Source organism: Accipiter gentilis, chromosome 30, assembly GCF_929443795.1.
Source record: "Accipiter gentilis chromosome 30, bAccGen1.1, whole genome shotgun sequence".
Classification (NCBI taxonomy): Eukaryota; Metazoa; Chordata; class Aves; order Accipitriformes; family Accipitridae; genus Astur; species Astur gentilis.
In genome coordinates this window covers 18,302,261-18,330,122 of record NC_064909.1, presented here as the reverse complement: position 1 = coordinate 18,330,122, position 27,862 = coordinate 18,302,261, and the positions used below count along the sequence as shown (strand labels likewise).

The 27,862-nt window shown below is 39.6% G+C and overlaps 1 protein-coding gene across 27 annotated transcripts in view; it reads left to right on the top strand.

The window, feature by feature from the left end:
* Positions 1-27,862, top strand: part of NRXN1 (neurexin 1) — a 720,174-nt gene that overhangs the window by 615,927 nt on the left and 76,385 nt on the right. For 14 of the 27 annotated variants that reach the window (XM_049833881.1, XM_049833861.1, XM_049833855.1 and 11 more), the window contains 2 exons: positions 6,327-6,416; positions 7,886-8,205. In XM_049833881.1, coding sequence (XP_049689838.1) covers positions 6,327-6,416; positions 7,886-8,205 — 410 coding nt within the window. The remainder of the gene's footprint in view (positions 1-6,326; positions 6,417-7,885; positions 8,206-27,862) is intronic. The other 13 variants (XM_049833873.1, XM_049833872.1, XM_049833882.1 and 10 more) reach the window with 1 other exon arrangement.

The following is a 27,862-nucleotide window of genomic DNA, read 5'->3' as shown; positions in this document are numbered from 1 at the left end:
ATGGTCATTCAATATGAACTTGCCAGGTTTGACACTTTCAAGTTTGGAGAAGTCGTACCTCATGATGGTTTCTTTTTTTATAGGTTAGGTCTTCTGGAATAAGGTAAGGCATTGTAGAGTTGCACTCTTACTTACTTGCTACAGGTTCTGTCTCTAACTTCAGAGTTTCTTGGCACTTTTATCTTCTCACCAAGCTGACGGTAAGGTTTGTTCAGGATGTCCAATGGGAAAAACATACATCCTAGAACTGTTTGTCCACCTTCCCTTTGAGCAGGGGAGGAGGCCCAGATCAGCCTTCTGGATATGTAACTCCTTGTACAATAGTCTTCGAGGCTGACCACTGTATCCTCCTCCATCTCTCCCAACTCGTCATCCTACACGTTGTAACAGGTAGAGCTGAAACCGAAAAAGACACACAGCTTCATCTGATCCCTTTAGAACTCATTCCTGGATCAAACACCAGATAGCCAAGTCTGTAAGTACTCAGCAAAAGTATAGATCAGAGCAGCGCCGGTGTCCCCCACAAACACAAGGCTCTCCTGGGACGGACCTGGACCTCTTATCCTCTGCCCTGCGCAACCCCGTCTCGTGCCTGTATATCCTGGACCCAGGGCGTTGTGATGGAAGAGGTGATCTTGTGATTGCAGGCATAAAGGCAAACTTGCTGACGGCTGCTGAGGGCAAGATGTTTGTGGGTAATAGTAGGGCTATTTGTGAAGGTGACAGGCAGGATCAGATGAAGACACGTGCTGCGGAGTATTTAGGAGCTAAGTTTGTTAGGAGCAAGACTTGCTAGAGGTCTACAGGGGCAGGTGAAGTAAGGTTATGCCCTAGCACACCCTAGTCATCGTGCATGGAAAGTCTGGGAACATACTCTGGGTCTGCAGCGTAGATGTGTGTGCGGAGCCCCAGCCTGAGTGACCTCTCTGTAAGGGGTCTTTAGTGAAACAGAGCCATGTAGACATAGCCACTGAGTTCCTTTGATGACAGTTAAAGGCTATTTAAATTTGAATCTTAATATAGCTTTAAAGAATGTGCATTGGCTATTTGAAACACATTACGATCTGGATCTATTGTGTTGTTAACATCAACACTGAAAGCATCCACGTAAGGCCAAGACATGGAGCCAGCGTGAACACCAGCATGACAAAATTACGTGCAAGTTATGGAGACGTTTGTGCTTGCATTTGATAGCACTTAAAATATCACTCCCTCTTTTGCTGGGAAGAGGCAATCTGCATGTGCAAAATCATCTGTTGTCTAAATTTTAGACCACAGTCCTTCCATCTCCAGTTTATTCCAACTTTAATATGTATTTGTATGCACAAGTGCATGTGTACAGTAATAGTAATAGATGATTCGAAAGAGCTTCTTTGTGGGCCATAACCAAGACTGTGCTTTCGTTTCCTAGCCTGGCCACATGAGATGCTACACGAACTCTTTGCCCCTGTACCACAGAGCTGCTGTGGCTTCTTCTCATGCCGTGCAGTTGACTCTTCAGTCAGGTTTCATCCCTAACTGCCTCTGGAGGAACGATGTGGGTCTCTGCCTTCCTCTTGCAGACGTCAGGGGAGTCATGATTCAGAAACAGCAGTGTCAAGATCATGAGGAGCAAAACTAGGGAGAGAGGGGTTAGTTATTAATGGAGATAGACCTTAGTTTCATCTCTTTGTTATTTATTTCCCTAGCAGATCACTGAGACTAACAAGGTGAATTTGTATTCTGTTAAAGGGTTGGTTTGAAAGAAAATATTCTCAGTCTAGGTTGTTCTTCACAGACTCTCGATTTTCAACCTTCTTACTTATTCTCTTTCAAGGATGCTGCTATTTCACATCAATAACTGACACCTTTATTTCAGAGAACAAAATAGAATTACACTCCAGCTCTGACAATATAATAAATCAGGAGGTATAAAATACATATTAGTGAAGTTCACATAGTTGGTTTGTCCCAGCTGACCTATAGATATAAAGGTATGATTAAAGTTTTTTTGGACTCCTTCTTCTCAATCTTGCCACAAGATTTAGCTCTGACTCAAAGATTTGACCTTTGCTGCTCCTCTCTGCTTACCTTGATTCTTTGGAATTATAGTTATTCCCTTGAAGCCTTTCTGCCCGTACAGAATTAACACTGTGTTGTGACAAAATATTATCTATTTGGCAGGAGAATGAAGCCATCTAGAATTCAATCAAGTCAGACAATGTCACGGTGCACTTCCTGAGTGAATCATTGCTACCCAGCTTTTTTAATCAAAGAAATCTCAGCCATATAACAAGGAAGAGTCATGCTGGATAGTCACATAGCTCTCTACAATTAAAGTTTAGGCATATCAGTTCTTTTTTATGAATTACAGTTGAAAAGCATGCCTGCCAGAGCACTTAATCTTTCAGATGGGTAACAGAAATAAAATCTCAAAACCACAGGTTTATTTAGAGTATGAAAATATTTATTAACCTTCTTGGAAGTGTTTTTACTGAAGAAGTTCCTTGTGGTTCACCATATTGGTAAAAACAAGCATAAATAAAGGAAGCGTGAAAAATGTGCACTGAACACTCCTGAGAAAAACAAAATGTGATATTTATGTTTTCCCCACGGGGGATGAGATTACCAGATGAAGTAAATGCACACAGTTTTACTGAATTCAGTGGGGCTATCCAGATTCGTTGCAGCTGAGTACATGACCCACACCAGCTGTTTGGGAAGAAGCAGTTATTCAAAAGATGTGTGGTTTTCACAATGTAATAATACAATATTTGTTGCTTTTAATGTCGTTTCCATTCTTTTCAATGCTACATATAATTTGTTTGTTTAAATGTAGTTAAGCTACCTATGCGTCTACTAGTTTCATCATTACTAAAACTATGTGTTCTCCTTGAAGCTAAATCTGGATAAGCTCCACACCATTTCCCCCTAGTCCTTCCGTTTATATTACATACTAGAAGAATTTAAGCTAATGTAATAGTGTCAAATTGAGATGCATTTGACAATGCACTTTTCCTCTGATGAGCGATGGGCTAATGTAATCAGCAATTATTTTTTTGTGTGACCTTTACAAATCAAATGGTTATTTCCTTGCTTTTAAATTGTATTTTGCTCCCAGTGGTGCAAGACTGCTGCAGTTAGTATAAAACGTAATTTATTGATAGAATCACATTATAATAGGGTGCAATATTCTCAAAAAACGTACATACTGCATCGACTTTTTAATGAAATAATTCAAAGAAATGTATAAGCTGGCCAAGACCAAATTTATGCTGTTAATTCGCAGAGGAGTTTCCACCATCACCATAGAGTTGTCCTGGAGCAGCTGCGAAGTAGTGAGAGTGGAGACAGCAATAAACTTTGTCAAAGATAAATCCTGTGTTAGGAATGGAATTACAGTAGAGAGATGCCATAGCGTTAGGGATCCAAACGGGTGACTGCAGAGGGTCCTTCTACCATACGCACCTGATTTACACCCACTGGTTGAATAAACAACGTGAAGTTTAGTGCCTTCCCAACATATGCAGTTGTGAACGCTGTTTCATTTTGACGTGACTATATGGTGGTTCTGAGGTCTAGGAAGCGTTCGTTCAAGAAAGGCAACCACTGAGTAACAGTGGGTGAATCTGATGAGTGAATGAGACTTATTTTCATTGCGTTAATAGATTCCTTATGCCCACAAACCTCTTCTGAACAATTTAGTCTTTTCTTATAAATAACATAGAAGAATCCCACCCGCTGCCCCTTTTTTTTTTATTAAACATAGAAAACAAACCCATACGCAACAGCAACAAAACCTCATGATTCATTTGTTTTAAGTTAAGGAAACCTTTTGGAAATAGGATGTTCTGTCACTTATTCAGTGAATCAACTGATAATGCCTCAATAAAAACTGTAGAAACATCTTATTGAAAAGCTAAACATAAATGTTAAAAGTAACTGGCTGTCAGGGAATAGAAATTAACAATTCACTGGTGTGTCTGTATATACATATATATATATATATAAAATTTTGTTTTAATTGAAGATACAAACCCAGAACAGAAACATGGAGGATCACACTACTTACCTTTGTTCTCATGTTGATCACATGACGTTTCTCATGTTTTTCCTGTACTTCTCAAATTTTCATTTAGTCACAGGACGTTTGTTGTAAGTGGAGGAGCCCAGGATGAAGATCAGTAATTTTAAGGATCATAATAGAAAAATAAAATAAATAAATAAAAAAATTAAGACATTCTGTATTCTCACAACATCACAAGAGTTCTGTTCCAAAGCCTTTATTCTAAATTTTCCATTTCTTGGAAAGGCAGAAAAGGGAAAGTTTAAGTAAAATATTGTTTTACAGAGGATATTACTGAAAGTTGAGAATAGAGCAAAATGTACATATGAAAAAAAAGGGTATATATTTTTATACATATACTCATGCACTTTTTAATATTGACATGCATAGAGAAGTTCCCATAGCATATTTGCCCAGAGAAGTTGTGGAACCAACTTCTGTGGTTGTCCAGAGAAGTTGTGGATGCCCCATCACTGGAAGTGTTCAAGGCCAGATTGAATGGGCTTTGAGCAACCTGATCTCGTGCAAGTTGTCCTTGCCCATGGCAGGGGGGTGGACTGGATTATCTTCAAATGTCCCTTTCAGCCCAAACCATTTTATGATTTTTATATTGGAAAGTGAATAGGAAAAGGACATTCTCTCAAAAGAAAACAGATCAGCTTTGGGCATAGTGAACCATGTCCGTGCTAACCCAAATGAGGGAGACATGAAACACGGAAAGTAGCAGTTCATGTCACTGCAGAATAAGTATCTGCCTAAAACCACCATGGGTGTTGGCACTGAAGCTGTTGCTCTTGCTATTTCTAGGGGCTATGGCACTGATTCTTCCCTGCAAGCCTGTTATGGCTTGTGAAGCTGATAGTGGAGATAATTGTTTGACAAACTAGAATATTGATTTTCTGAATTTGGATAAAACTTTGGTTTGATAATTGGCAGTGGGATCCTTCTAACTGAGGAAAATGTCTTTCTGAGCACTACATGGGCTACTGCGTCCTATACTTACATTTCCACTGCAGATACAGGACTTGGTTCGTTGGTGGGTTCTGAAGTCAAAGACAGTATGCGTGTTCGAGCTAGTAAGATTGACTTTGGATTCGGACCTGAATTAGGAATGACTGCTTTTTACTCATCTGGCTCTTCTTATCTCTCAGGTTCTTTACTAATATGAACCAATAGAATAGAAGACAAAGGTATTGTTGGTCTAATATACTACTGCCACAAAAACCCTGTACGTCGAAGGAAGCATTTAGGCTTTCCGTTCTCCTAAGAAAAGTTTTAAGTAGAAGACGTGGTTTTCTGAGGGATCACACTTATATCATTCAAACACAAAAACCTACAATTAGAAATAAATATTTGAAGTGATTTGCTAATTATTCCTCATTGTCTGATATTTTTCTGACTGTACCGGCCTTATTTGATCCCATTGTTTTATTTAAAGAAGTCAAAGATCTCTGCACAGACTGAGACTAGATAGGGTTTGCAAATATGACAAGTTTGTGTTTTGCATTGCCAAGTTCTGGTTAGTTCTTAATTTATGAAACCCCACTACAGATGGCCTCTTGCTAAATTTTAAAGCGCTTCCACATTTCAGAACCAGGCTACCTTTCAGCAAGTCACTTTTGTCAAAGCCTTGGTGTTCCTTCAAGACATTGTCAACGAGTCCTGTGAGAATGTAGAAACGGTGAATACCCTGGTCTGTTCTATACCATATGTTTGAATCTCTGGAATTTATTTAAATGAAGTGAAGAAGAATGTATTTTTTCTGATTAGGAAATAAGTTACAGCAGGTCTATTACTAGACAGCAGAAGTAAGTGTGCCTTAGCTGGTGATTAAGAGTTGTGGTGGTGTTCTTTAAATGACTAACCTGGAGTGAGAGGTTGGATGTCTTTTGAAAACTTAAACCTGTTTCACCTGAACATGTTTAACTAGTTAATAAGAAACATCAAAAAAGACAAAACCCTGAGGTCAATGATCATTTTTTGTAAAGCCATTCGATGATGTTTAAATTTGTTTTTTGGGTCTGTCTATAACTTAAGTTTAATAACCTAGCTCAAATGCAGATTTCTAATTTTCAATTAACATAGGAATAATTTTGTTTGCTAAAATAAAATAAATGAATGAATGAAAAGTCTGAACCATGAAATGTTCTAGGTAGCACTTTTTAAAATTCCAAATTTCAAAAAATCATGTGGCAACTGTATAGCTCAAGCTTTAAGTATTAACTTTTAACCTTTGACCTTACAGATTTTAACCAATGAAATGTCTCTTTAAACTTTAAAGGAAACAATGATAACGAGCGCCTGGCGATTGCTAGACAGCGAATTCCATATCGACTTGGTCGAGTAGTTGATGAATGGCTACTCGACAAAGGTAAAAAACATTGATTAAAACTTCAAATAAAAAAATAATTTGAACATAACCAAATAGTACTTCATTGTAACACTAATAAACATAAAAAATAAATTTCAGTAAAACTAAATTAAAAACAAATTTAAAAAAGTAAAATATAGAGTAATATTTGCATACCTTGTATAATAATTTCTATACATTTCTAGAAGTACCAGCTGTTTAATAATCTTACCCTGTTAACTTAAGGTTAAAGGGACTGTTAAATATAATCCACTAACTCAATCTATGAAGGTACTCATAGCAAACATTAACCAAAAATTATAAATCATTCATAGATTATATTACATGTTCCAGCATCTAAATTATTAACTAAAAATATATGTAGTCATGATATCTTCATTTATGGTCCTGAAAAAAAATTTGTTTAAACTGTAGGTATCTTAAATAGTGGGCAATATGAATTGCCAATCAAAATGAAGTCCCTTTAACGTTTGCAACCTTCTAAGGGGATTTTGGAACAAACACTAATTAAAACAGAACTTAAAGTTGTGTGCATGCTTTTTGTGAGCAGAAACCAATCTGCTAAAGTGACTATTCTATTTACTGAGAGTGGTACTGTTGCTGAGGATTTCTCTGTTTAATGGAAATGTGCCATGATTTCTCCATCGGTATGTGTATCATTTCTGAAGCCGCTTTTACATCTAAAATCTTTTATTTTAATTGATAGCCTTGCTGAAAGCCAATCAGACATCTATTTTTGAATCTGCCTCTGAGATACTCAGTATGAACCATGTGTTTCTTTTCAGTGTGTATGTTGAAGGAAAATAAACATTTAAATACAAAAAGGAAACATTTAATTAAAAATGTAAATATTTGATCCACTTACAAGATATTTTATCCACTCACAGAGATATGACAGATTACTGCATAACATATTCTTTAAAATTCGCTTGACCTAGTGACTTGTTGGCATATATATAAACTCTCTCTGTGTGTATATACATATCTGTATATGTCTATACATACGTAAACTCACATGTACGTACTTAAAGCTATAGGCCCTATGCTGTATTGCGTGGGAAAAACTTTGAAATGTTGGCAGACTGGAAGAAAAAGTAATCTTAAGGAATTAGAAACCTGGCATTCTTGACACACACCAAAAAGCTTAACACTGCTTTCAGGTAAAAGGGAGAGGGGTATCATTTTGTAGTACTAAACACATTTGCAAACATATTTGATTGGCCTTTTAGCAAAAAAAAAAAAAAAAAAAAAATATAATCCCCAAACATTGTAAATTAAGAAAAATGCAAATGCTCTCAAAATTTATGCATTTCATAGACACCTCATTAAAAAGCAATGAATTATGAGTCAAATCCTTTTCTTATAGTTTATTGCTCTCATTATTCACCCCATGACAATCTGTTATCACTCGTGTAGAGTATAGTGTTCGCAGTCAACATTTTTGCATGTATATAATATTATCTTCACAGGGCGTCAGCTCACAATCTTCAATAGCCAAGCAACCATAAAAATTGGAGGCAAGGAACGTGGCCACCCTTTCCAAGGCCAGCTCTCTGGTCTTTACTACAATGGCTTGAAAGTTCTGAATATGGCAGCAGAAAACGATGCCAACATCGTGATAGAAGGAAATGTGAGACTTGTTGGTGAAGTGCCTTCCTCTATGACAACTGAGTCCACAGCCACAGCGATGCAGTCCGAGATGTCCACGTCAGTCATGGAAACAACCACCACTTTGGCCACGAGCACCGCTAGAAGAGGAAAGACCCCAACAAAAGAACCTATTGGTCAGGTTAGTCGGCTTCCTCGCTTTTTGCAAATCTTTTCCCATCTTTGAGTGTGGCTTCCTATATCGCATTCACTCTGCAGATGAAACTGTTCCTGTCGAAGAAATGCATGAATTGCAGATAAATGTTCTGTACCGTACGTGGCTCGTGGATGCGATGTTGATCAGCGTTTAGAGGGAAAGTAAGGACTTTGCTGTTCTTCTAAATTAGGCAAACTTACCAGTACAGATTTTTCTTGTGCTGAATTTTATTGCCCTGTCATCCTTCTTCATAGCGGTGCATATTTTTAAATACTCTTTCTTCCTTTGATGGCTTAGATTGATTACTTTCAGCGTAGGAATGCAGGTTGTCTGGAATTAGAGATAATGAAATGAAGTGGTGACTTTATCCATGAGTCAGAGAAAAGAGACCCAGTTTGAAGAGGGAACAGGAAGGAGGTGTGAAGACAAAAAGTTGGAAGAGGCTGGAAAAGAGGGAATTAGCACTTTCGCTAGTCCCATGACTGATCATCTTCTTGGGCAGAATTCCTCACAAGAGGCAGTGGCAGCAGAGGGAATTAAGAGAACCCTGGGAGACTCGGGCTCCAAGTCAGAGGCTGTTGTTTACTGTTTGTTGAGGTTATTTGCATCTCATGAATTTAGTAATATATTTAGTAACTTTCAAGTTTTGTCCGTATAATATGTGGGGGAATTTAATTATCAGGAAAAGGAGGGGGAAAAACAGGTGAGTGAATTAAGTACCTTCATGTTGTAGATACCCTGAGTAACAGCATTCAGAATTTGCGCTTTAAAAATCTACAACTTACCAGGACATTACTGTGGCAGGGAAGATTCTTTTCTATTTATTCTGCCTTAATAAACCCCCTCAAACAAAAAAAAAAAGGTACACTGCTAAAAGTTTTTCCCATGTTCACTTGGTTCACATGCTTGCTCGTGTGCCCACTGTGCCATCAAGCCATGACAGCTACGCTCTGAAATCCAGAAGTAGGACAAGGCGCAAAGAAAGCCTCACGAACCGTAGGGAGGAACAGGAGCACGACATGATGAATGAGGTTAATTTTCTCAAGAATGAAGGAGACCGTGCAGATTAGGCTGGGAGGCTGAGGTCAAGTTGCCTGTTTTCTGTGTAAAACCTCAACTCGCAGTTTGAATTTGATCGGGGCATCAAACTCAACACTTCAGCTTTTCTGTCTGTAGCATTTTTGTACACTTTATAGTACGGACTGAAAACTACAGTGAAGTTCAAGTAAAAATTTCTATTTTATAAACTGAAGCAGAACATTCAAGTTAGAAGTGAGCTTTTAAAAAAACATTTTTACTTGTATTTTCAAACACAGGTTTTATGCATTTTCCTTATTTATGTAAAGTGCATAAGAATCCAAAGGAAAGAAAAAAAAAAAAAAAGTGGGGAGGGCAACTAAAGCCCAACTACAGATACATGGAACCAGCTGCCTCCACAAACCAGCATCTATTGCAGGTTGTAGGTTGCAGTTCTTTTAATGACGATTGTAGTAAGATACAGTGTTCTTATTAAATAGGCAATAAATTTTCTTTGTTATTAATTCTGTTTTAAGCAGTATCTCCCACTTCATTACCCAACTAGGCTGATCTCAGTATTTTGCAGCAATGAAATGTAAGACTTCATCAAAATTACCCAGAGGAAGATCTGTATCTAAAAGCGCAGGACATCCTCACAGCGTGGAAGAATTTGGGCCTAATTAACACTACTAAATTAAAATTAAACTAAGTTAAACTGTTCTAACAGTTCCCAGCATGCTTTTGGCCTCTGCCACTCTCTCGGGTAACTCCCAGGCACAATTTGGGAGGAAGAACATCACAGGGACCATTCCCAGCTGGCACCTTGCCTGATCTGTGGGCAATGGGAGTTTACTGGTATAGCTGCTTTGCCAGTTGGCCTGTTTCCAGGCGTATTCCCCAGTATGATCAACACGCTTGTTTGGATGTTTAGCCACTAAGATGGTACTTTTTGAGGTGTTCCAATGTCATAGTTGGGGAAGAAGAAGGTTTCTTAAGCTAACAACTCTGCGGAGGTGTAATTTTTTCTGACGAGAGAAAACAGACAATTAGGCAAAAGAGCTTCTGTTTCTAGGCTGTGGTGCCCGAAATAAGGTGTGCCCCTTACCGCCTTGATCAGAGCAGCTACGCAATTTTTTCAGAGCAGAGTGACCTCAGTGCAACCGTGCCCTTCCCTCCTCCCCTCCTGGCTGAAGCAGCTACACCAAAATACCGCCAGCACTTGCTCTTTGGTGTCCCACCAGCACGAGCTTCAAGCAGGCTCCAGGAGCACCCAGAGGTGGGCAGCATCTCGCCAAAGCACGTTCTGAGGGTGAAGGTTTCGATCAGCCTCTCTCACCTATTAGCCTGGCTGGTGCGAGTACTGGATGCTGCCCATTTGAAACTCTAAGAGCTCGAAATCAACTTTTCTGAGGAAAGCACTCAATGTTAATGTCATTACAGCACGTGGCATCCTGAGCGTATAACTGAGCCTTTCTTGCCGTCAGCAATACACAGTGGCTTACTTCAGCTATGTCTAAACATCCTGCCTGGTAGGGTCTGTGTTGTCATTACGACTATACGCTTAATTAGTCAGGGTCTGCTCTAGAACGCAGTTTGCAATCAGGCCTGTGATTTGATTTAAAGAGATTGATAGCATCCCAAAGTCAAAGCTGAAATTTGTCTGCAGGATGCTATGTTACTTGTGTAACAAACTCAGAGCTAGGAAGCTACAGAATCAAATTAAGGATACAATTTCTCCTCTTCATTAATTCCTGTTTTCTTATTCTACCTGCATGTAATAATTTCTGTGCTAGTGACCCACAGGACTCCCACGGATCTGTCCTGCAGGGTGCTGAGTAATCACTTTCCATCCTGATGTCACTGGGAGATGAAGGCATTGAACATCTCATGGAAAATCTGCTTTTAATTTCTGCATTCCCTTTCATTTTTGTCCTTTACATTTTTTTCTGATTTTTATTTATATATAACCTCTGCAAAAGTGTCAACTACATTGACATACTGTAATGCACAAGAAGAAAAGTTACCTTTCTAGCATTAATTAGGTTAGTGAAGAAAATATGCAGCTGAACAGCAATTGCTAATGAAAAAGCCTTACATTACTGCAAACCAGTGCATGTCTGAAATAGAATAGAACCAAATGATCTAATCAGTCAGAGATTGTTTGCTCCATTTGCAGAGGTATTGAATTCAATTAAAGATTACAATACTTAAAGAAGATCATTTAAATCTCTATTTATAGGAAGCGTTCTTTCAAAAAACCGACCATGTTAGTGCTTAAATTGATGGAGTGTGTGCTTCTCAGCAGATATCCAACCAATGCAATATATGATACAAGATAGACATGATACTTCCAGAAAGTTTATGGAATACTGTCGTGCATGATTTTAGACAAATGAGGTCTTAGTGCTTCTGAAAAAAAAAAAAAAAATGCTTTTCATTAGTGACTCTGCTCTAAATGAAGGTTTTCCCTACTTGGAGGCTGTGTCATATTTTAACAATGGATGTTTTGGTGATGACAGACATCTTAATTATTATACTTGTAAATGTAGATTTTTCAAAGGGGAGAAAGGTACTCAAATCCTATTGAATGTCAATGGTAGGTGAATGCCTCATTTTCCTCAGCGCCTTAAAAATCGTCGTGTCCCCGCCTTTGATTCTAATGGCACCTAGAGCTGTCAGCCTTTATGCAAAGCACTGCATAAACATACAGGAAGTGACAGCCCCTGCCTCAAATAGCTTACAGAATAAACAAAAGGTATCAGGTAAGGAGGGGGGAAAAAAAAAAAAAAAAAGTTAGGAGGGGGGAGGAAGAGGGAAATAAAGAAAGCATTGTGCTGTTTCCGTGTTAACAAGCAACGTGCGGATTTGCAGCCATCGTGGGAGGGATAGTTTACTGCCTGGTTTTTGATCCAGGCTCTTCAGAGAGCAGCCCCCCAGCTACAGCTGGCCTGTGGGATCACCTCATAGCTTACGGGAGACTCTGGGGCAGGCAGTTTAAGGACTGGGCTGCCCAGTTTGTCCCAGTTGGGCAATTGGTGCAAAATTGGCACCAGTTGGGTGGTTGATGAGAGGCTTCCTCTACTTTGCTTCTCACTTCGCCATTGACACTTGGGGGAACCCACGGCCACCGGTGCCGGAGCTGAGGATTGCGGGAGAGGTCCTTTGCTCCCTCCGCACTGGAAGGGAGGAGGCTCAAAATTTTGCCTACCTTTATGAGCACGAAAAGAAATCCTCAACCTTAAGTGTTAAAAGAAAAGGGCTTCTGTTAAGTGAAAATATGCAACTATGTGTTGCTAACTCTTGGTGAGCCATAAGTATGCACTGGGACTCAGAAATCACGAATTTAGTCTAAGAATATCATTCTCTTTATGAAGTTATTCAGCAGTATGATACAGTTAAGTTCTTCTTTTTCTTTTTTATTTTTGATGCTTTTTAAAAGTCTTATTTGCAAGTTTTTGTATTCAATCATGAAGGCAATAAACTTCTCTTCAAATTGAAAATAAAGGAGATTGTTTATATACATATATATATATATATATATGTATAACTCCAGAAGCCGGAATGTTAAGCAAAACGTCAAGTACTGCAAGGCTTGCAATAAAAATTGCAAGAGTTGGCAGAAGCAGAAAGGCTTCAAAAGGCCTTTGAGTATGGCTTTTGCTTGAATTAGGATAGCACAATCAGGCCTTTAGTATCTCTTTGTCATGGCTTTGTGGATCTGTATTAACTGGAAATCATAAATGAAGTGATAGTAGAAGAATACGCTCATTTCTCATCCATTTCTAAGGATCTGATTATGACGGCCCATCCACAGAGCAGTCTTTGCTCTCATGTGTTGGAAACCATTTCTGAAAGTTGTGTGCTGAATAGCTTTTTTTATTTTTCATAAGGGATTCTGGCAGTCCTCTTTGTTCTCATCAGAATGGGCTCTTATCAATAACACTAAGCCACTTAACCAGCAATTGCAATATACTGTAAGGTGATTGCATGTTTTGGAACAATAGGCACTGATTTTTGGTCAAGCAGAATTAAATTGACTTCATATTAAATTGATGAGCTGAAATTTGGTCAGTTGCCTTGGAGGGCATACATCAGGTGAAGGGTATGTTTCTTTACGTGTATTGAAGCAGCAGATTTAGATGGTATTCATTGTAGCAGGGACAATGACAGGCTTGGCTCAGTGTCTTCACCTGCAAAACAGAAACAAGCATTTGAAAAAGATAGGGGTGTTTTCCATGGAAAAAGTTCAATTTTAAGAATGGTAGTTGAGTACATAATCTTTACACAGGATAGTAAACGTGAATATATTTTATGGAGATACATTAATCGTTAAATCAAGACAGTTAATAGGAGGAAGAGGATTTCCACCCATCTCAGTTTAAAATTACCCACCGTATGGTTTGCAATGCCTGTTCTTATACAAAGGGGTTGGGTTCCTTCCGTGCCTCTGCACCGCTGCCGCTTTTTCCTCTGGATTTTCACACCAACCAGTCCACAGTTCATCGGCCCCAGTAGGCAAAGCTCTTCCCAGGGGTCTGGTAAATCACAAAGGTTTGACTCAACAGATGCTCACTAGTGTAAAGTGAATCGCATAGCTTCCAACATCACAGTGCTCGGCGCCCATATATGCTCGCTAGATGACAAAAACCGGGGAATTCAAGTGTTAAGGATAAATCTCATTTGTAGTAGGATCTCTATGCAAATATGGTAGTTGTGGAAGTGCTCACGGTTTAATTGCAAGTAGATGGAAAATAGCTAGGTGCATGAAACCTATGCCCTTTTTTTGCCTTTTTTTTTTAAATATTATACTATGCATTTTTAGTTTCTTCTGGTGATCTCTGATAATTTGATTAATTATTTTAAAACATAATTGCTTGTTAATACTGACACTTAAGTAAGATCTCTAAAAATTGAAATAGGATACAGTGAACACTAAAATTCTCTGCCTATGTTTTAATATTTGCTACCTGATCACATCTGACTTTCCCATTCTTCTACAAAGTATTTTCATATTGAATACTGGCTCTTCAGTTGGAGTATTGAAATTATATAAATAGGGTGGCTTTAGAAAAGCAGCATTCAGCACACTGGCATGTTGGGTTTGTTCATTGGTTTGTTGTTTTCAAGTATGACTTATGTGATCGCATGGTTGTCTGTCTGTCCTCCTTAATAAATACTGAATCCCTTGACCGATTCAGTCAAATCTGTCTTTGGCATAAAGATTTCAAGGACATTAAGCTCCCAGAGAAGCCAAATTGCATGAGTTCTCGTGCCCATCCCAGTCTTCTGCTGCATATTACAGGGCCATGTTTGGCCCTGGTTTGTGTTTAAAAAGCAAAGATTAAAAAGAAAAACAAAGTGAATGTGTATTTGGGATGAGGTTTTCAAAAGTTCCCTCAAACTCGTTAATGTTTCTGTATTACTTCAATGTTTTTGAAAATCTTATCCTAAGACACTTATATACAGATAATATTAACAGCGTCCTTAATGTGTAAGTTAGCTACTTGAGAAATACAAGCTTTTGTGCATGTAGCCTTGCCATTGAAGTCCTAAATAATAGCGATTGTCGTTAGCTTTATAGTCTACCAAGAATTTTGCCTCTGAAACCAGAGCTTTGTGTCAAACTCAGAGGATAAGACTCGCTGTTAGTTGTTGTTAGCGTTCGTTATCGAGAGGAAGGGTTCATAAAGACAGTTTGTAGCACAGTGGGCCACCAAAGGTAAATCTTAACCAGTTGCTTGGGAAACTACAGGCATAAAAACGCCTGGACCTGATCAGCAGTGATACTTCACACGTACTGTCTGCACTCTACAGTCCAGAGAAGACCGACTTCTGCGTGGGCTGCTTTGCCTTTAGCTCTGCTGTGGATTACCTTCAAGAGGCACCAGTGGGGTCTCTCTAAAACCTTGAGCACTGCTTTGAAAATCCCCCCTACAGTGTGTACGCACAGGGAAAAAAAAAAGTTTGTAAATTAAATTACAACGTTGTTAGTATCCAAAGGACATCAAGGCACTTGTCTGAATTGTTGATTAATTGGTTGCAAATCAAAGTTTCTTTTTAAGTTCAATTTGGGAAAAATGGATCTGAGGTCACTTGCAGCTTCGATTTTTGTTGTTCTCTCCTGTCCAAATGACCAAGCTCATTTACTACAAAGTTTGCTTTATCGTGTGTTTTTTTTTAACCCGGATTAGTTTATCCAGTCTCAAATTCTGAGTCATTGCAGTTTTTTAAATATGGTGAAATTTAGTTTTCAAGTAGAGCAAACGTAATTTTGATACCGGCATTTTTCCCTAGCACACTGCTTTTCTTTTTTCTTGGGAAAAGTTGCTCATGTCACGTTAGCACTGTAATATTTCTAAAATGCTATCTAATGGCTGCTAAGCAAAGTCACACCCAAACTGAGCCAGCAATTTGTTCGTGGAGAAATATTTCTCTCTTATTCACTGGCTCTTTCTTCCAGCTACTTTCTTAGGAAGGGTCCTCCCATATGAAGCGGTGCTCGGTCCTGTCTCATACCCTGTGTGCGTCCACCGTACCGGCTCACTGCCTCCCAGCACACTAACCCAACGTCATTACATCAGGATTATACGGAAATGGGATTGTTTCACCCAGGTGGAACGAGAGGCTGTTGCAGAATTGGTGACCCGTAACCATACAGTCACGTAGCTGTTAGGCACTTTTCTGCATTTGGGATGGCTGAAAAGGCCTGGGTGTGACAGGCACTGCTGATTTTCAGCAGCCTGGCAGCGTAGAAATCCTGGCATTGTGTCCGAGAGCTGCTGTTCTCCTGTGAAAAGACGGCGAGAGTCATTCAGTCCTCTTACCATTCACGGGAGCTGTGGTAAGCCTGAAGATCTCGTTCACCGTTTCCTTGGGTGAATTTCTATGGCTGAAGTACTGTGTGTTTTACGCACTCGGCTCACACAATTTCCTTTCAGAAACCACGAAATAATACATTCTATTTTTTTTTTTTTTTACTTTTATGTGTGATTCCTCAGAGCTGAGGGAAAGAAAGGCAGATTGACTTGGGTGTGACTCTCCTCTCCCAGTGGTGGGAACCCAAAGCAGGTACCCACCTCCAAGAAAGCACACCTTAAATGTGCTGCTACGCTGCCAGACCTCCCCCGGCATACAGCAGCAAATTAGCAGTCCTGCTGCTGCTGTGGCAAACGACGATTGCAATAGGTTCCATGCTATAGGTACATGATTGGCGCTCAGGTTAATTACTGCAGGTTGCAGTGTTCGATGTGCTTTTACGTACGGCTGGCAAGGACCTATCTACAGCAGTAGGTTGTCTGATGGTTTGTTGAACATCAAACATGTATCAGAACTTTTCAAAATGTAGGCAATACAACCATATTATATGCTGGAGGTTTCCTCTAAACATGACAGTAGCGTGTGACACCTTTCTGCTCACTTACTGTTATTAAGACCAAAGCTTCATTCACAGGCACGTCTGTTTCATAGACTGCAGATCACTTTCTTTAACGAATAATTCTTGGGACTATGTTCAGTTAATAAGCTAGTATAGAAGGTTTATTCAAAACCCATTTGCTTCCCACCCCCGCCATGGGTAGTACCAATATCCTGTGTCTGTCTTGAATAAATCAATAATTATTTTATGATTTATTTAATTTAATCTGTTAGCTAAAGTTGTCTTTATGTATTTGGTTCTACTTGGTATTCAGCAATCGATCTGAATAGCTGGCACTTATATTTTGTATATATACGGGCATTGCTTCAGACTTAGATACTTTCTAATAGTTATGTCTCCATGCTGTTTACCTAGAAGATTTGCAATTCTGTTACAAAAAAATTTTGCATGCAGGCAGCGTGTTATTTCTTTGCGTAGTTTTCCTTTCATTTAACCGCTCTCTGTTGACATGTCCCTTTTTTGCAGTGTGGTTTTGCAAGCATATATATATATACACACTTAAAAAAGCCAGATTACATTATTAGATTGGATTTTTTTTTAATGCAAAGGTGAACAGTAAAGTCTCTGAAGTGACTTAAGGAAGAAACCTGTGAGACTTGCCAGTTTCTCCCAAGAGGGAACATAAATGATGGGCAGGGACATCTTCACTGAGGAAGAGAAGAACTGCATCTAACTATACAACTCTCTCCTAGAAGAGCATAGAAACATGGACTGAGAAATAGGAACCATTTCCTTAAAATTCACTCTGGAGGGTAAGACAATATATTGACCAATTAAGCAGACTGATATCAAAGACCTAGGTTTGTATTCTGACCTGGGGGAAATGATACCATCTTCTTCCAGTTCATCTCCATTAATAAATTGAGTACTTCCCTGCTGTGAGATGGCAATGGGGTGAGGATGAAATCCATTAATGGCTTTGATGTGCTCAGATAGATTGTTGAGGATTATGTCTGTATCTAGAAACACAGAAGTGGAAGTACCAGCTTTTAGGAGAACATGTAGCAGGTAAATCAGAAGTAGTTCTGGAAAGAGCAGAAATTATATGGGAGGAAGGCCGTGCGAAGAGATTGCATGGTGCTGACATACCCTCAGATCCAGGAAGAAAACAAAGAAAAAAGGCTTACATGGGGAACAAAACATTTGAAGGTATAATGTACTATATTATCTTGCTACTTCTTTTAGTCTAGCCACATACTAAATGTTTGGGATTTTGTGGGTGGATTCTGCCAAGAAGAAAGACTGAAGAGGTTGACAGGGTTTTTGAAATGCCCATCAGCTTGCACGACGTTTTGCTCAGCCCCCAGCATCACACTATAAATATAGAGAACACATTTATTCTGACATTTTCGTGCTTTAAAAGAGAGGATGAGGTCAGAATAAATGGCCTTAGACATATCTTAAATGACATTTGCATACTGTTTTCAGGTTTTAAAGCAGGGCATTAGTATCTGTGCTGAGTAGATGCTGTGATAACGCGGGGAACAGCAAGAGTGAGATTCTGATGTCCATGTAGCCATAGGTGACTCCACTGACTAATAGATTCAAGAGTTGATCATTTGCTTTTCTCTTCCTATCCAGATTCTCTTGTAACTTTCGCAAATGTGCTGGCGTTAATAAGTATAAAGCCCTAAGGGAACATTCCCCCTTCCTTCGGTCCCTTTCTGGTCATATCTTGGGAAAACGAGTGTAGATCCAGCCTCCATGTTTCACAAGGCCACAAATTCACTAAAATTAAGTGTCTGGGAGATTTATCAAATGCTTTAGGGAGATTCATCCAGACTGAATGTGTTCAGTAAAGCTGATAATTCCTTACATTAATACTAAGACTTAGTTGTTTAATTTCAGGCTCCCAGAGGTATGGAATACGACAGTCTGAATACATTTACTGTAGGTGTGATGGACTTCCTAATTAACTGATTTAATCCATACTGAAGCATTATCAATACCTTTGTATATCATGCCACAGTGTAGGATAGCAGTGGTAGCTAGATGTGCGTTGCCTTTGAAAAATTACAAGTATTTGCATATGTATTTGAGTGTATAAACGTAATTTTTTAGTTACATTTTTGTGATGTTGTCCAATTGCAACTAGGATAGCATAAACACTTAAAATATTTTCCTGGTAATGTCATTGACATTAACATTTCCTCTCCCTGAGGTAGATGCTGGTAGCTTGAATCACCATGTGCAGGAATAGTCTAAGAAATAATATTTTTCTGGAATAATCCAAACAGCCATATTACAATTAAATGAGAGATAAAGGCAGTTGGAGCATTTTCTTTATGAAATGGCAGTCACAGTTGAAACCGTATGCACAAGTGGGAGGAGAGGAAGGGTCAGAATGTGATTATTGTTTTCCTCAATGAAATGATTGATGGAAGAATCATTTGGGATTACCCAAAATAGTTTTTCTGTTTTGATCATCAACAGAACAAGAACAAAAGAAAAGAAAATCTTTTGCTGAAATCTATTTCTTTTTGAAATTTTTTTTTTTATTCTTTATGGTTAAGTTCAGGCAATTCTGAAAAAAAAAAAAGATTCAAAATGAAAATTCAAACAAGAGCAGTGTTTAAAAAATGTTTTGAGTGTATTATATTCATCTAATTAGACATAGATCTGTAAATGGCTGAGATCAGCCCAGTGTTTTCAATCAACTGTCTGAAAAGCTTTACAAATCTGTTGTTGCGGTGCCTCCTCTGTAATTGTAACTGACCTTAGCATTTACACTTTTGCAATAGTTTTTGTCGTGCTATGAGTCCCCACCGAAATAGAGACCATTATCATTTTTTACAGTGTTATACAGGTAAGCCTTTAGAGGTAAGCCTCTAAAGAAATTCCTACAATGTGGGGCTAAACACTTAATTTAATATCTTCATATATTAAAAATAGCTATCAGCTTGCTTACCCTGTGAATATATTAAAGTGCTTTGTTTTTCCATAAGAGGGAGTTAACAGATGTCTGACATGATAATTCCACCATATGGCGATTTCATTTTCTTTCTAGTGCAATATTAAAATGATAATGATGAACACTGAGTAACATTGTTAATCTGAGTAGGTGGAAGTTTCACCAACGTTTAAGAAGCAACAAGGGGTGATTTTAACTTGGCATTGAACTTCACAAGAGGTATATTGTGGTTTTCCCTCTTTAGTCCTGGGTTGATGGTAAAATGAGCTAGATCACCTAACGAGATTTCACCACCTCTGAATTGCGGGATGCTTCTAGTGGTGAGGACAATAGCCCTGTCCAAGGGATGCTCGTGGGGTAAATACTCTGTTTTCTGAAAACAGTGAGCAGGAGAGCTAACGCATTGCCTCCATGTTTCTTTCACATTATTTCTATTTATCAACAGTTACTATAGATCTCTCAACATCGAAGCGTACCATTTGTCTTATGTAAAGTTTATCCCTCTATGTTGGCGATATATGAAAAGTCTTGGATTTGTCAGATGAGAAGCCTGAGCTGTGAACTGCGGAAGGTTAGGAGGGTATGCTAGGAAGGTATGCTAGCTTCTGCTTGCCATATTCCTGTGCTCTTCCCAAGGCATCTGCTATTAACCATTATGAGGAAAGAATACCAGGCTAGATGAACCTTTAAACTGACCAGGTCTGGCCATTTTTATAACATGGTGTGGCTTCTTTTTTGTTGTTGTTTGCTGCTTTTCTGAACATAGATGCTCAAATTTCAATTAACGGTTAGGTTTTAAGCACACAGTTTCCCCAGAATTATTTGCAAACTTTGCCCATGCTGATCAGCTGACTAGCAAAACAAACAAATGGCAGGTTTTCCTTTTGGCAAAGCAAGTTCATCAGTAAAGAAACTGTACCCATATGACCTAGGTAGATGGAGCCAAGGGGGGGAAAAAAAATCGAGAAACACTAAAGAAACTGTATTCAGGTATTTCAGTCGGGTAACAAGGACGGTCTGTATGCCCATGGAAGAAAATAGGAAATTAGAGTAAAACTCTCAGTTGGTATTCCCTTACCTCCTCCTTGGTCAAAGAAGAGAAAAATGCAGTGGCATGGGTAAGAGTCACAGCGTGAGCATCATTTTATATACCAGTGTTATAACAGTAAGATAGAGCTGTATTGCTGCATTATCTGAGTATTGGCTGTAGTAGTTGAAATTGCTTTATTTTGTTTCAGTAGTGTAAAAGGAAATTTTATAAAATTTATTGCTGATGAACAAGGCATACGAGATTTTTCAGACGATACCTTTGGGCCTGAGTACGCAGAAGAATTCCTATTCAAGATAGCATTTAAATATAAGTGGGTTTTTTAAACATGTGCTTAAGTAAATGCTGGAATTGGACGGGATTTAAACACGTGCTTTTCAAGTCTTGAATGACCAACCAAATTAGAAATAACACTGCCCATTCTGGTGCCATCTTTACCCTAGGACTGAACTAAAGGTAAAACCTGAATCAGTTCTCTACAGAAGGAGGAGTTCTGTTTTCTTTCATTTTTCTAATTAAAATGTGACATGAGGTATGATTCTGATATTTGAGCCACTGTTTTATAACAAAAATCTGAAATTAGTGAATTGTTTTGTTTCTGGCCAGGTTGGGTGTCTGTGAATTACATTCTACAAAACCTTGCCCACAGGTGATAGGGCATGTAAAGTGCAACCTGATTTGCTCATTTTAAATAGCTCATTAATGCCAACATTCTCTTAATTGTGGTTCTTTCTGACCAGCAGAGCATTTACTGGTGATCTGCAGAAAAGATGGCTCATTACTTTCTCGGCTCTGCTCCATTTTTTCCACTTGCTGTACCACACTACTGATGGTTAAAAAATACACGAAAAACTGACAGAATGTTCTCCTACGTACTCTGCTGCCGTATTTGCCACAAAAGCCTGTATTTAACTTCCTGTGGGGGAGAAGTGATCTGTGGGAATCTTGAATAGAAGGTGGTTAAGGGCTGCGAGGTCCTTCTTTATAAAGATGACGTTTGGACAATGAAGACATTCTGAGAAGTTACATAGGATAAATTAATCTTCTTGGAATATCCTATAGTTATAACAGTCGCGGTGAAGCTGAAGAAGTTACGGGGTGCTAGCACATAAAACATGAAAACACCCAACCATGAATAAAAGCATAGCTCAGACCTGCCAATATTATGGCATATTATGGTATAATATAAATTTTGGTATAACTTTCCGCAGTACAAGCTTCCATGACCCTCTCCAAGTTCCTAGCTCTGACTTTGAAGAAGAGCTGGGATAAATGTGGCTGATTCTGCTACTTAGGTCAGTCCTTTCTGCCAAGGCTGCCAGCAAAGCTCTCATTTAATGCTGGAAGCGGTGGGTTTTTTCACTTGCACTCTGGGAACTGGCGTGAAAACACCCGTTGAAAGCGCACAGGGTAACAAGCAGACATTGCACAGAATAACTTGCAGCCACTATTGACCAAGAGGAAATTGTAACTCATGAGCTAGAGAGGATGAACTTCTGTTGCAAATTCCCTGGGCTGTGCTGGCAGGTTCCTTAGTATTGTCAGAGCTCCCACATTTTTGTTTCTTTGAGAGGAAGTGTTTCTCAAAGAAGGACAAAAAGCCATTAGTGCAATTGAAAGCAGCCAAATAGCTAATTCTTAAAATTTTGTTTTAATTACAAATGAATATGCTCTGAGAGTTGGATCAGAAATGTGTATTATCCTGGCACCAGAAACGGACAGAAATTAAAGGGTAACAGATCCTTGACTTTGGCTAAATAAACAAAACTGTTTAATGAATGCTTCGTACATCGAGCCAAATTCTCAGTCGCAGCGGTACACCTCTGTTGACTTCAGTTATGGGCATCAGTGTAGCTGAGAGGAGAATGTAAATCACAAAATTGTTTCTACGCCCTACCTCGGAGCAGCCTGTGTTTTCAGAAGACATTCGTCACTCTCTTTATAAATAAATTTGCAACAAGCCAAATGATGAGTTTGAAGCATAAAAGAGGGAAGTTAAAAGTTAAGGGTGACAGCACCAAAGGTTAGGGAGGCAGTTTTGACTGGAAGAGCAAGAAAAGCTTGAAACAAAGGCACATGTGTGGATTTAACATACTCCACCGCCATCACCAAGACAGACAAAGCTGTGCAAGAAAAAAGAAAGCAGGTGCTAGTGAGCTGAGAATCTCAAATGAACAATGTGCAAAGAGGCAGCAAACCACCTGGGTTTGCAGTCAGTCCCCTCAACCACAAACTACTCAGCTGGGCGCCAATATCGTGTGCTACGGCATATGCAAATGATCCAAGATTTGGGTCCAAAGTTAATGTTCATTTATACAAGACAAATTAAGAGCAATAGATTTGTAGTGGGATAAGGCTCTCTTTCCCCTGGATATCTTCCTGTCATTTCAGGCAGCACGTTTAATTTGCTGACCGATTTTCTGATTCAGACATTGTCAGTCCTTGAACGTTGCCTGAAGACAGGCGGGACTCGGCACAGTTGCCTACACAGAGGCGTCAAGTGCCATTTCAGGTGCCCTGGGTTATCTGACACTTGCCCAGGGGTTGCAGATGTGACACGGGGATTGCGGGAGCCCTGTGCCCTTCTGGAGGGGGGATGAGGGACAGCCGGCGCTCCCTGGGGTGTCAAGGGTGGGCACGCTGCTGCGAAACCGTGCCCTGACCATTAAAGGAGCTTTTGTGGCAAGAAGAGGATCCTCCCTCCAAATTTTCTAATGTTCTTTTGCTCAAAATAGGATCATGCTCCTACCAAAGTAATGGCAATAATACTAATATTTGACTTTTAACACATCTTTTCCAATCAGCGTGCCTCTGTGGCTTTTGTGAAGGAGATTGGATTGCTCCGCTTATTTTGCAGAGACACAGAAGCCCAAGTGACTTGTTCAAAATCAGCAATCAGCAGAGACAGGGCATGGGAGAGCTCAGGTCTCCTGAGGCCACCTTTGTAGTTAAAAGCTGTATTTGACACAGACGAGTTTCACCGTATAAAATAAGTCGGTAAATGGTTACAGATTTACAACACACACAACCCTGAACTGCATTAATCAGGTTTGTCGTGGTTTTTTCAAATCGTATAGCTGAACGTAAGAAACTATTTCAGGTTAAGCTGCAGTCCTCATTTTCAAACAAACAGGTTTTTTTCTTCTCTTATGGCGGGGGGGGGGGGGAAGGTAATTGTATTTTGTATGGTGATAGGGGATTTGTGCTGGCTTCAACCAGCTGCTCAAATCAGCGGTAACAGTCACTGGCCTCCCCCACCACCATCGAATAAAGAGCTGCTGCTGAGTCTATTTCTCAAGCTTAAGCCAAATTGCTTTGAAGGCTTGTGAAATTCAATTTGCAAGAGAATGGAGGGATCCTCTCCATGTAATTTCAAAATGGGGAAAATAATAATTGCTTTTACTTCATTCAGAGGATCCGCATAGGTAAATACGGCAGCATCCTTTGGGCCCCGAGAGGTTGACCCTGCGCCTGGCTGCCAGCGATGCTGGACCCTGCATCTTTTTGCCACAGCCCTTCCCTTCGTTGGCTGAGAGGCGGGTGCGTCGTCGTTCTATCTGCTTAAAGCGGTGCTTTGTATCTCGCCAAATTACATGGAAAAAGGGTTTCATTACGATAACTCTCTCTTTAATTGACTGCATTTGTATTTGTCTCTTCAGCATGGAAGATAATCCTGTGTATGGATAGTCAGGCTTGATCTCAGATTTATAAGGTGTTTAGATTTGTTCTGTTCAGTAGAGATCGTGTAAGTATTAGCGGATTTTTTTACAAGTCTCCTGTTAGGAGCCATCCTTGATCCTATGGCTGCCTTGTCTGCCGATAATCTTTTTCCGTGCCTGAAGAGCTGACAAAAGCATCTGGGCCTCCCTGGCAGTAATTAGGGCGAGCTAACTGCCTGCTGTGCTGAAAAGCAGCTCTGAGATTTGAGGAAATGCAAGTGCAAAATGCAAACTGGCTGGCATGCCAATACCTTGTTTCCTTTAGACAAAGGAACCGCTGCATTCAGTTGCATTTAACTGCGACCGTTATCTTCTTGTTGTTTTTTTTTTTTAACTCAAAAGTTCTGCTAAACTCAGGTGTTATCTTGAGAGCTTCAAGCTCAGAGTAAGGTGGGGTTTTTTTCTCTGTTGCACAGCTGTAAATCTAGAATTGCCTTCACAAATTAATCAAAAGCCTTCAGTTTTCAAACACTGCATTTTAAAAAGGTAATGGAGGAACCTTCCTCTATCCAAAAACCTTATTAAGACTTACAACAGCAATTCCTTAGTCAATCTCTTGATGTCAAGTCATTAGGCACTGAGTATTTATGCAGTTTCCTCCAAAGTGAAACTTAAACGTGCATAAACCTGTAGGTGGAAAAAAGATAACCTCAGGCTGCAATCTAGAAATTTTGTGTCCAGGAAGCCTACCTTCTTTAAAAGAGATTGAACAGGAACATGAGAAGGGACTGCTTATAACATGTATTTCACTAATAGTCCCAGCAGCCTCTGTGCACTTGTGCTCTCAGGTTTGAGCAGCCTCGCTTACCCCAGGATGATTTGCAAGCTGGGGGTGTGAGTGAGTGGCAGGTTGTGGATGACCGCGTCCCCAGCAAAAAGTTGGGGGACCAGCAGCTAGGTCCGGCAATTTATCTACTTGGATATGGATTTTTATTTTCTTTTTCTATAGGAAGAGAATAATGATGTAATTTGTGAGCAAAATCCTGCCTGGCTCCTGTGTAGGCTAGGTAAATTAGGCCAAAGGAGCCTGTTCCTTTTCTCTAGCGGACTTTTGCAGAGGCTGGATGCAGTTTGTGATCTTTTCTTTGAACACTGACTAGCGTGTGAAGATGCCCTAAGATCCTGCTTTGTCTACGAGACCCTCTCTGTGACAGATGTTTGTTACTCTCGACATTCCTTTCTCTGATATTCATTACAGTGCCCTTGCAAGGGCTCTGTTCTACTCCTAAAAGCTAAAGCAGCATCTTGTGATTTAAATGCTCAGAAAAACAAATTTTGCATTATAAAAGAACAGATTTTGTGTTCTGTAAATCACCTGAAGACTTTTCTTTAAGTCTTCACCTTACTCTATGGCTTCCTGATTATCACATCCCCTTCTTGCATCACTTCTCCTGTTGTAGCATCATCATGCTACAACACTTCTTTCTCTAGGGGAAGTAGCATCCCCTCCCTCATCGTAAGGGGTACAGTATCAGTGCTCCACCACAGACTGGCTGACAGCAGGTGCTGTTAAATCCTGCAATTATTTTTCTTTCTCTCTTTGGAGGTAATTATCAACAAATCTTGAGGTTGGTGTTGTTTGGTTTTTTTTTTGTTTGGGTTTGGTTTGGGGTTTTTTTAAGATTATAAATGCATTTGCCACAGCACTGCACCTTTGCTGTCACTTACGCTCAGTTCCACCACGGTGTGCCCTGAATCTGTTTTGTGATACATGACACAATTATATCTCAGGGAGATTTGCTCTTCCCTTCCCTATGTTGTATGATTAATTTATATGCAGTCAGTCCATGCTTGGAATGAAATAAGTTTTTCATCTTTCTGCCTTTCTTTACATTTTTGTGCTCAGTGTTTTTTTGAGAGGGAGTTTTCCACAAAGCTGTTTTGGAATTCATTTTCACTGAGAAGCTTAGTTAAATAATTGAAACAGCCAAAAAATGGCTTAAAAAAGGGCAAAATGTATTTTCTTGTTTTGCTTCATGAACAGCTGAGTTTGAATACAGATGTAGACACTAAAGTAAATTAGATTATCTCAGTTCAGTATTCTGCACCACAGTTCCAATCCCCATCATTGTCCCAATCCCCATATCTATAAGATGGAAAGATTAAGTAATAATGAAGACATGTCACTGCACCTGCTTTCACTGTATCAAGCTACATACAGTAAATCCACCCATAGTTTCATTTTTCCCCCTCTGGCATTATCTGTTGTTCACAGCTCCCAGCCGAGGGCCTGATCTAGATCTCCAAAGACTCTAAAACCACATTTCTAATCATTGCCTGTTCATATTTGCCTACAGATTTTGACAACAAGCTGCTTTTAAAGGTCTGTCTAGATAAAGTAAACTAAGCATTTCAGTTGATTCAGTTTATTTGTTAGAAGACCATTTAACCAGAACACTGGTTAAATGGTGAACATCTGGCCCATAAGGCGGTTTAGTGACTACAACGTTGCGACTGTCATGGGCACGTTTTCAAAGGCTGTCGTGGAAAAGGGTCACCGAAATAAGGTTTTTAGGTACGTGTGTAGACTCTGAGTCCACAGGAGCCACCCCACGACGGCGGAGAAAGCTTGCATCCTACTCCGTCCACGGGAAGGCGGTGCATTTGCTCAGCAGCTCTCCTACAGCAGCTTCTGGACTTGCCTGTTACCTCCGATGCCCTTCCAGCTCAGCGTGGCAGCTAGCTCCTGCTGACACAGCTCCGAGTCCCCGAATCACTTCTCAGGATAATACAGACAAGATGAACATACGGTGGGTGATGTGATAACAGAGGAAATAAACCCATGAAAGGGCTGCGAGTCCAGAAATAAGGATCAAAATCTGATCCGTTGCGTTGCTATGCTCCTTGAATAAATTACAGCCACGTCAAAGCTGTGTTTTGTTTTGGCACTGACATGCCCTTTGATTTGCAGTCTCTTTCTCTATTCCAACTTATTTCTTTTTCCCTCTCTAAATTGTTCTCCTCCTCTATCAATCAGCACTGTTTATGCAAGAATTGTGCTTTTTTAAAAAAATTTATTCTGCTTCACTAGTACATACTGTGACGATGTTCCCCTTTACTGTCCTCCAGCTGTTTTTCTTTCTTCTTTTTTTTTTTAATGTCAGATGGCCCCTTGCTGTTAAGGTCATGTGCCATCAGCCTCGCTGGAGAGTCTGAGTTCCATGGCAGCCATATAATTGACTTGGTATCATCTCACTGAAAGGTCACAGTGTGCTTTGGAGGGTGCTTTTCCCTTGTCTTAGTAGTATTTTGGATAGGTAATGATGTTTCATGCAATTCCAGACTCTCGGTTTGAATTTACGGTTTTTCTTTTTCTCTAAGTGGAAAAGAGATTTCATATTAAGCATAACTTATTGTACTCAACAGCTGCTGTTATGATGCATCAAAAATGGCCTATCAGGATTGATTTGTTTACACTGAACCACAGCATCTGAAATTTCCCCACGTATTTCTGTCCTCATCTGCCCAGGTCTGAAGCCCCTGGCTTTGGAAATGAAGCTGCGTGAGATGAG